The sequence below is a fragment of the Azolla caroliniana genome, unplaced genomic scaffold (assembly GCF_043228905.1).
Source record: "Azolla caroliniana isolate FFs.n. ecotype wild unplaced genomic scaffold, voAzoCaro1.0.p SCAF_22, whole genome shotgun sequence".
NCBI classification, from domain to species: Eukaryota; Viridiplantae; Streptophyta; class Polypodiopsida; order Salviniales; family Salviniaceae; genus Azolla; species Azolla caroliniana.
The window spans coordinates 8,007,094-8,016,843 of record NW_028230457.1 but is presented as its reverse complement, the minus strand read 5'-3'; the positions used below and the strand labels follow the sequence as shown (position 1 = coordinate 8,016,843).

Genomic DNA, 9,750 nt, shown 5'->3' with positions numbered 1-9,750 from the left:
CACATGTGAAGAGTTCTCTATTGAAGAAAACGATATTAATAAAGATACCGAGAATGAAGGAAGTGCCCAGGAAACCTTGAATAACATTGGCGATGGTCACAGCAAAGAATTAGACTGTAACAATGTTACACCAACCTCTATGCAGGAAGAGAAATCTGGGAGCCCTATGCATATTAGAAGAATCCCACGAAGAATTCGTCTAGCTAGATTTAGCTTGGTGACATCAGATAAACAGATTGGATTTGATGTCAACAAAATATGTTGTGCCCGTGGTTGTATGTCTATGATTGGAAAATCAAAGTTGCGAGAATTAAGGCAATACTATTTTTCGATGACCGATGATGAGCAAGACACTTACCTCGGGTCACATATGCAACTAGTATCTGACAAATGTACGGGGATCAAAGTATCATTCGAGTATTATATCTTCCATGCGCAACAGATATGTAGAGTTGCATTCAAAATTGCGTTATGTGTTAGTAACATGCGGCTACATAGAGTACAACAAGGTCTACTTAGCGGGGATCAGATGCTCAATTGTAAAGAGGTTCCAAGTATGAAAGGTGCAATTGGAAGACTAGCTATTGGCTGGATGAAAACTTACTTTCAGTTAAATTGTGAAATAATGCCCACTACAGGTAGGATGCATCTTTCTGATAATTATACACGTCGGGAAGTTTATGATGTCTATCGATCTGATATGCTGGGCTCACGTAATAAGTCGATCACATATAGCCAATTCACAAGATTATGGAGAGCTCGGTTTTCAAATGTTATTATTCCTCGTAAAGTACGTATGGGGTATTGCTCCATTTGTGCAAATCTTAAAATTTTGGCTAAAGGTGCAAAGACATCAATGGAAAAGGATACGAGTAAGAAGTTACTACAAGAGCATCGTGAGGCACAATCCTTAGAACGAAGGAAGGCGATGCATCATAGAGAGAAGTGTTTGAAGAGGCCCGAACAATACATGTGCTTAATGATAGATGGCATGGACCAGAAGAAGACATGCTTGCCGCATATGCGGAGGCTCCCCAAAGATGTCAATGATGAGTGCCTTGTTCAAATGCACTTGGTGGGATGCTTGGCTTATAATAGGTCTGTTCGACCTCACGTCTTCATTACTTACCCCAATGTTCACAATGACCCTAACCTAACAGTTACAGTGATTCACCGAGTTTTGATGTCTTGGGGACAACCTTTCCCCCCTGTTCTATACAATCAATTGGACAATACTGCTAGAGAGAACAAAAATTCAACTGTATTTGCCTATCTAAGTATGTTGGTAAACCTAGAATTGTTTAGGAAAGTGAAAGTCAATTTCCTTTTGGTTGGTCACACACATGACCATATAGATCAGATGTTTAGCACATTCTCCAGACAGTTGTCTCGGCATGATGCTTTCACTTTACCTAAACTATTTGATGTCATTTGTGATGCTTATACACTACGCCCAAAAGTGTTACACTTGAAGGAGGTATATGACTTTAAGAGATATATATTAGATGGGGGTGGTGGGAATGTTAAAGTGCTTGCTCAGTTAAACAATATAAGTTTCAATCACATTTTTTTGATAAAGAAAAATGGAATAAGTGGTTCTACACTTTTGTATGCCAAACAATATTCATCTTCTACAACATGGGAACCTGAAGGTGGTTGCCAGTTGTTACTTTGTATGTCGAGTACAATTGTCCATGGAGCTAAGCAAATGCCAATTGAGAAGAAAGGACAGTTGCAGAGCGACTTGGTATCAGAACAAAAACGGTCATGGCTCCAAGCCTTAGAAGAAAAAAGAAAGCATATTGAGGCCGCCAAGAAATATGCCGCACAACAAGACACGTCATGGTGGGATGTATTTTATAGTGATCAGAAAGAAATTATAGACAATTGTGTATCTGTTGATAATTGGAATTTGGAAACGCCATTCACATGGTCGTTGCAACATGATCGCGTAAATAGAAGTCCGGAGCAACTAGTAAATGCAATTAATGACAGCTTGGTCCATCCACAACAAAGAGACATTTATGTGGGACCAAGGATGACCAAAGCAGCCAAAGCTAGATGGCAAGGAAATTTGCAAGAACTCACCGCGGGGATGTTGATTGCAACGCCGGCTGATGAGAACTCACATGGCCACCAATTTTGGGTTGGTAAAATTCTAGAAGTGCTAATGCATGAAATAGAAAACACGATCAAGTCTATAAATGTTCATTGGTACAACACTAGAAGTGCAAATGCTTTTACAGGTAAGTATACATTGGAGATGATTGAATGCCAAACAAGAAGGGGAGGTAGGAAGAGGAAGCGAAACATTCGTAACACCTCGACCCTTGATATCTCTGATGTGGATATCATCGTGTACGACTTCACACTTACAAAAGCCGGACAATTAAGGAAGTCAACAATAGATATAATAAAAGAAAAATTACTAGGTCTACAAGGTGGCTCGAGTCAAAGGCAAACGAGATCTGCTACATATAATCTAGAGTCAAACCATTTGGTTTATGACGAAGATAATGCACTGATTGGTACATCCGAGGATGATGAGGAGGAATCGTCATTGTATATTAGTTATAGTAGTGATTCTCCGTAAAGGAGTGATCATGAATGTATATTTGGCTATTAAGTGTAACTACATTCCGCTTGTAACAAATCGAGTAATATAAAATCATGTGTTTTGAATTCTTATGATTTCTAAAAAATTGTTTCTTATAAAATAACATTGGTTGTGAAGTTTGTGATATAAATTGAGAATGTATCTTTTTGAAATTCGTCTTTTTTTAGTTACTTCTAAATCACGAAAATAGTGGATTTTTAACCTTTTTCATAGTATGTTTGAACATGTATGATACTGGTATCAATGTGTTTTGTAAAATCATTGAAAAACCCCTAAAATTTCCCTTATCCTTCCATTTACGCGCGATCCTTCCACTTGTGAACGCGAACGTGTTATTACGAAATATTAAGATCGTTTATCGTATGGATGTAGTAACTAATGCTCAACGAAGAAGAGGTCTTCTTCTAAAATTCTCACAAGTTCTCTCTAGGTGTAATGCATTATTGATAGGTGCACCTTTAGATGAGGAGTTTTTGGATATCCAAAGTCAATTGCATGTTATTATTTCTCAATTGCAATGCCAAAGTTATTGTTATGCGAAGATGCGACAATTGAGGCATGGGCTCATAGATAATCAATGCCAATCCCATTTGTTTTTCTAAGTGTTACATCCTACTTATACTCGATCTAATGTGGTACATGTGAAGCAAGGTGATGAATGGATAGTGGATCCTACTAAAATAATTGACATATGTGTTCATTACTTTAAGGAGTTGATTGGCCCACAATTGTTGATGACAAATGAGGTGAGTAGAGCACGTCATGAATTTTATGATGTGATTGGATGTATTGTGCATGACCTCATTAGTCATGAATTGGATGCGGATTTCACTTAGGATGAGGTGGACAAAGTTTTAAGGCATCTTACTAGTGGTAAGAGCCCTGGTTGGGATGGCTTGACAAATGAAGTTTTTAAGCGATATTCACACATTTTAAAGGGGCCCTTAACTTTGATGTTTCAACATTCTTGGGATTCTGGTCGTATGCCTAAAGCTTGGAAGGTTGGTCTAATTAAATTAGTACCAAAGGTGGCATCTCTAGAGTCATTTCATCAATGGAGACCTATTTCTTTGATGGGGGGGTTGTATAAGATATTTCCAAAGATCTTGGTAAATAGATTACAAAAGTATTTGCCAAGGTTGATACATCCCGCCCAATATGGTTTTATTGCAGGTAGGAATATATTGCATAATGTGTTGAATGTTCAAATGACTATGGATTATGCTCGAAACACTCATCAAGAATTGATTATGGTGCAATTAGATTTGGAGAAAGCTTATGATCATGTTAATTGGTCCTTTGTTTTTGGGTTAATGCATACAATGGGCTTTGGACCTTGTACGTCTCGCCTCATATTTTTATTAGGACAAGATGCGGTGTCTCAAGTCATACTTAAGGGAGGATTTACATAAGATATTGCACTTACAAGATCAGTTCGTCAAGGATGCCCTATTAGCCCGTTGTTGTTTGCTATTGTTACTCATCCCTTGTTAGTGATGCTATCAAGGCTTGGCACAACAAGTGGTGATATTGTGGGTCTACACTTTCCGTCTGGAGGGAAACTAGTTGCACAAGCTTTGGCTGATGATTCTTTCATGTTTCTACAAGCCTCACAAGAAAATCTTGAAAAGGGGATGCTTGTATGGAACCAATTTTCATTGGCTTCCGGATTACATATTAATTGGAGGAAGTCTAGTCTCATATCATGTACTGAAAGGGATTTGGAATGTTTAGGATGGCAAGGATCCGTGGTGAAGAAAGGCTCTATTTTTCGACACTTGGGCTATCCATTAGGAATGAATGTTGGAAATGGTCAATTGATTGAATGGATGTCTAGTAAGTTGAGGGATAAGTTCATGTATTGGAAATCACAATCTTGGCCATTTCATGTACGTTTTAAGGTTGTACAATGTATTATGGAACCTATGATATTATATTACTTGCCATTGCTGCCGTGCACAAAGAAGGCTTTGCATTCTATTTTGCGACCTCTTCGATATTTGTTGTGGAAGAAAAGGGATAAGATGGGAATCACTTGGGTTGCATGGAATCATCTAGCAACTCTTATGCGCTTGGGGGGAGCTGGAGTATTGAACTTATCTAAGCATATGATGGCTCGTAGATGTTCATTATTACAAGACATGTGTTCAAACTCACAACCATGTATATCTATTGTTCAATATTTCATTGAGAACAAGGGTTTAACACATGGGAGGACAACAATTAAGGGTTCATGGTGGCAATTACTAAATGGATGTCTTTCACTTAGGATTCCGGGCTCTACATGTGTTGAACACTTGGTTACCTCATGGCAAGAAGCACCCTTGTTATGTGTATGGAAACCATCATCTAGTAGAGAGCATTGTAATTCTTTGCAAAAAGAGTTACTTGTGTCTTCTCGGTTATTATGTTGGCCAGGAAAGGAGAGATTACGCTCTCAATTTAATCATTTGTTTCGTTAGGGGGTCAAAGAGGTGGGAGATATAGGTGAGGCTCCATCTCAAAGAATTTTGGAGTTTGTTGAAGCACGACAATTATTACGCATTCCGCCTAATTATAGGTTTATTTGGCAACAGCTATGAAATATTCCATTGATGCAAGTGACTACTAATCTTTTGTATCATTGCTCTATTGAGTCTCTTGGATGGTTATCATCTAAGGTTGAAGAAGAATGGAGATTACACAAATCTAATTATGGGTGGTGGCAAATCTTATAACATAGTTGGCATTCTTAATTGCCACTTGTAGCAAAGGTCTTCATTTGGAGAGTTTTGATTCGAGGATTGGCTTTGGGATTAGCTCTAAAGCGTCGTGGACTAGCAATGGGTAATTGCTTTTTTTGCACTATTCAAATGGAAGATAGTACTCATCAATTTATACAATGCCTGATTGCTTCTCAGATTTGGAGTTACATTTCTCAAATTTGGCAAGATTTATCACGGTGTTATTTGACACCTAGACAGTGGGTGTTTGCACAATTTACACAGGTGGACCCAAACTCAGAGATGGAGATTGTTTTTCTATTTTGGAGATATTGGGGATTGCGTCATAATTGGAATATGCGCAACACTTTTGTATTCGATGGTAGACATGGAGTAAAAGCATATCTACGAAAGTTGAAGGGAGTACTAATGTGACAATTTTCTTTATTGGAGCAAGTGGAAATCCTTTCCTCGAGGGAATGTTCGTCTTGCCTACTGGCAATTCAACATGTTCCATTACCCATGTAGTGTAGTGTAGTTAGTGGGTGACCATAATTCATGGTCACACCCATTGTAAGTAGTGTTTTTTACACACATTTATTAATATAATTGTGTGTTTTCACCGAAAAGGGAGAGAGGGAGAGAAAGAAAGAAAGATATATTAACGTCTTTTAAGAGGCCAAAATGGCCTATAAGACCAAATAAGAGATTACATCTTGAGTGTTTTCTCGTCTTAGAGAAAGAGAGAGAGAGAGAGAGAATAGTAGATTAATAAGAGAAGAGTTCGGAATGTGGGGATTTCCATGGATGACCTAACCAATGAACCACACAATACTATACGTTTTGAAGAAACATTTAGCACGTTGCTCTAATAGTGAGGGTAAGGTTTGGATAAATACAATACCTATCACCCACACTTTTATTTAGGGGTAGAAAGAAGAAGAAAGAAAGATGTATTAACGTCTTCTAAGGCCAAATTTGGCCCATGAGACAATTGGTTTACAACAATAGAGTATTTATCCAGTCATCATAACTAAAAAAAAAATTAAGTAAAAAAAATAGAACTTAAACTAAAAGAGTTCTAGTAGTGTACAATATGTAGTATAGTCGAAAGTGACTATACACTAAGCCTAATTTTATTTCCACCCAAGCCTCTCGAAAAGAAGTGGGGGGTCAAAGGGTCTTGATGTGGGTTCCAATGTAGAGAGTGCCCTAGCCATGGCTTCTAGGCGGTGTAGCTCACGTTCCCTTATTTTCAATATTGCTTCCACATCACGTTGAGTTGCTTTGAAACCCGGCACCCGAGGACGTCTGGTTCTTCTCTGGTTTTCTGCCTCATCAATGGAAAGGCCGAGTGGTGCAAGTGTGTCGGCATTCGTTGTCTCCTCAGGTTCCTGAAAAACTGCATTTGTTACATGTTCGTGATCATTAGCAACATTATTGTCAACATTTTGTAATTTATTCTCTCTGTGTTGGTTTAGCTCTAGAATGTATTTGCCTAATTTCTTTATATCTAGAGTATCTAATAGTTTGGGGAGGGTGGGAGACGGACCAAGTATGTCTTGGTATTTTGCCCTTATCTCGGCATAGGTTGGACACTTGCATGTAAAGTGGTACTCATCCTCTATCTCTATGTGACATGACCTACATATCCTTTCCTCCCTAGGGACTCCACTAGTACGGCCATTTTCAATCTAAAGTTGGTGAGATGATATTCTAAGTTGTCCAATGGCAACCCTTAGTGCATGTGGTAAGAATACATCTAGATATTTTGGCCGTGTGATAAAACCTAACTCAGAGAAGTGCATGAAGTGTTTCTTATAGTACGACATTTTAGATGGGAGTGGCTCTAGTGGGGGATCCATTTACACCGAGTGTAAATTTGCCATATTTCTTGGCGTATTACTTTATTGCGGTTCTCATGAGAGATTAAGGTGTTATCACTCGTGTGGTTGTACCCGACCATCGTGTGGTTGAGCCACAAGTTCGTGTTTTGCTCCGCCATACGAGGGCACCCGACCATCGGAACCCCATTCCACTGGCTCTCTAACGAGGAATTCCACCCGCAATGGGTCACAAAAGCTCCAATTGATCGGTGTTCTAACACTTGCCTTTGAGGTGCCCACGATACTATGAGGCCTTTCTTCGTTGGAAGGAGACCGGGGCGGAAATTCTCCGGGAGCGATTCAGTAGCCAATCCTTGGTGAATCACCCATAGGAATGGCCAGCCGACTGCCTCCAATGTGGCCGCTACCTCTTGTATCTCCTCCGCGGATAAGAATCCCAACGACCCAAATGCCACATACACAACCGATTTCTCTTCACGAGAATCGAGCCACCGCAAGCATTGGAGTTGAGTCTCATCCACAAGGTCCTTGCAAAGACTCACACCTAGAGTTGGGCCGATGGCCATGATTTTCACATTCTTCGCTCTCAAGGCTTCGATGGCCCCGGCCTTGAGCTCGTGCAAGGAATTCACGAGGACCCATTTGGGATCGGGCCGGCCGTGTGCGAAAGATCAAAATATGGCTTGTTCAGTTGGGCGAGTGAGATCCTCGTTTGTGAGGGTGTGGATAGGGAGATGGCTCAATCTAGATGTCAAGATGCCGGGCACAAAGTCCAGCGGGAAATCGTGTGTGCCTGATGGAGAAGAATCAGAATTGAGTATGTATGTATAGAAGATGGGATGAAATGTATATGGAGAGAGAGAGAGAGAGAGAGAGAGAGAGGACCTTGTTTGAAGGGTAAGATGCCCATTGAGATGAGTTGTAATATGGAGGAGCCGAACACATAAGTGGATGCAGAGCCTGTCCACATCTCCACATGAGGGATGCCAAGATCACTGGCCAGATCAACCGTCCATGGCATGAAAGTGTCTGAAATGAGGCAAGAAATAGGGGGGGGCGGAAGAAGGTCATGGTAGCCACTACTTGCCTTGGCGGAGGAGAGAATGAAGCTCCGGAGAGGACCCAGGAAGTGAGTTGCCAAGATCTCAGAGGTTGCCTTCCACGAGCCTACGCAGGCCAACAACTTATGGGTGGTCTCGGGCGGGAGGTCTAAGGCGGCAAACTGGAGGTTTTCCTCGGGTGCCGATTCGCCATGGTGGGTAGCGAAATGGGCAGGCATTAGAAACGTGGACAATATGCCGGGTGTGCTTAACCGGAAGGCTATGTCTAAGAGAGGATTGATGTGGCCTTGTTCTGGGAACGGGAAAAGTAGCACGTGCGGCTTCCGGGGGGCCGCCGGCGTGACCAGCTCTAGTACCATGGCTCTCTTTGAAGGTGTTAAATTATGGTTCTCACTCACAACTTATGGGGTATTTATTTGTTAGAGAACCCTTAATCCTCTTCGCACTTCGGCTAGTTCATTGAGTGTACTTGTGTCACAAATTTTCCCATGGGAATTCACTCCATTTGGCCTCTTTATGGACGATACAAATTCTAATTCTAATTGGTATGTGAATTTTCCCATGTGAATTCACTCCAATTGGCCTCTTTATGGACGATAAAAATTCTAATTCTAATTGGTATGTGGGATGATTAGCAAAGAGAGATGCTTCCAGGAGACATGCTTTGGGGTGATTGGGATGGAAAGTAATTTGGGCATTGAATCGAGTGATATAGCTACATTGTAACATCGGTTATTGCCAAACCGAACTGAGAGTAGTAGTGTGTTTCAACATGGAAGTAATAATCTCCACATCATGATATCTGTTTTAAAAGAAATGAAGGTACATCTACATGGTGACGTTAAATGTTGTCCAAAGCTACAATTGGGGACCGACTTGAGTATCCGTTTTCACATTCTTCCATATAGTGATATGAATATCTATATTAAGACTGGCCTGCATCAGTATTCGACTCTCGAGCACATAGTAGTCAAGTGTGATATGTTGTTCAATGTAGCACTGACGTAGGATTGACTCCATTGAATTCAATAGTCATGAAAAAATTAAGCACAACAAATAACCCCATAAACTTAACACTAGAGGTGTAGTTGTCCATATTAGTCTGGACAAAGGAGTGACTTCGTTGAATTTAGTAGTATTACGAATTTTAAACACAATAAGTACAACTACGAATTCATTGGAATAATGATTCATATTTATAAAATTGTATATACATTGAAAGCAATGAGTATAAATAGTATGGAAATCGACCATTGTGGTTACACTCAAGTTGTGTCTTCTGAAGGAATTATCATATATATTCTATTGTCCCTTCTTGGAGACATTTTTTGGGGGAGAAAGTGGAGGCAATGTTTATGAGAATTATGGTACTTGGGAACAGTAAGAGTATGTGAAAAGTCGTAATCTTAAGGTGTCAATGTTTATCATTCTCCACCATATGGAATGCTTAAAAAGTAGTGAAGGAAATTGAATTTACATTGTTTGTGGATAAGATGTTAAATGAGAGGACCTATGTGTCTTTA

The 9,750-nt window shown here is 40.0% G+C and overlaps 1 protein-coding gene across 1 annotated transcript; it reads right to left on the bottom strand.

Annotated features, from left to right (window-relative positions):
* Positions 1–4,097: 4,097 nt before the first annotated feature.
* On the bottom strand, positions 4,098–8,597 carry LOC147849914 (7-deoxyloganetin glucosyltransferase-like). The gene is made up of 3 exons (XM_087337284.1): positions 7,960–8,597; positions 7,278–7,831; positions 4,098–4,218 (listed from the first exon to the last, which is right to left on the bottom strand). Exons 1-3 carry the CDS (start codon positions 8,584–8,586, stop codon positions 4,098–4,100), a joined length of 1,302 nt encoding a protein of 433 aa, XP_087193410.1. The 5' UTR covers positions 8,587–8,597.
* Between the last annotated feature and the right edge of the window lie 1,153 nt (positions 8,598–9,750).

Coding starts and splice junctions, on each gene's coding strand:
- LOC147849914 (XM_087337284.1), bottom strand. CDS start 8,586: ATGGTACTAGAGCTGGTCACGCCGGCGGCCCCCCGGAAGCCGCACGTG. Junction 7,832..7,959: donor TTCTGATTCTTCTCCATCAG/GCACACACGATT, acceptor TTTTGATCTTTC/GCACACGGCCGGCCCGATCC. Junction 4,219..7,277: donor CTCAACCACACGATGGTCGG/GTACAACCACAC, acceptor TGAGGCTTGTAG/AAACATGAAAGAATCATCAG.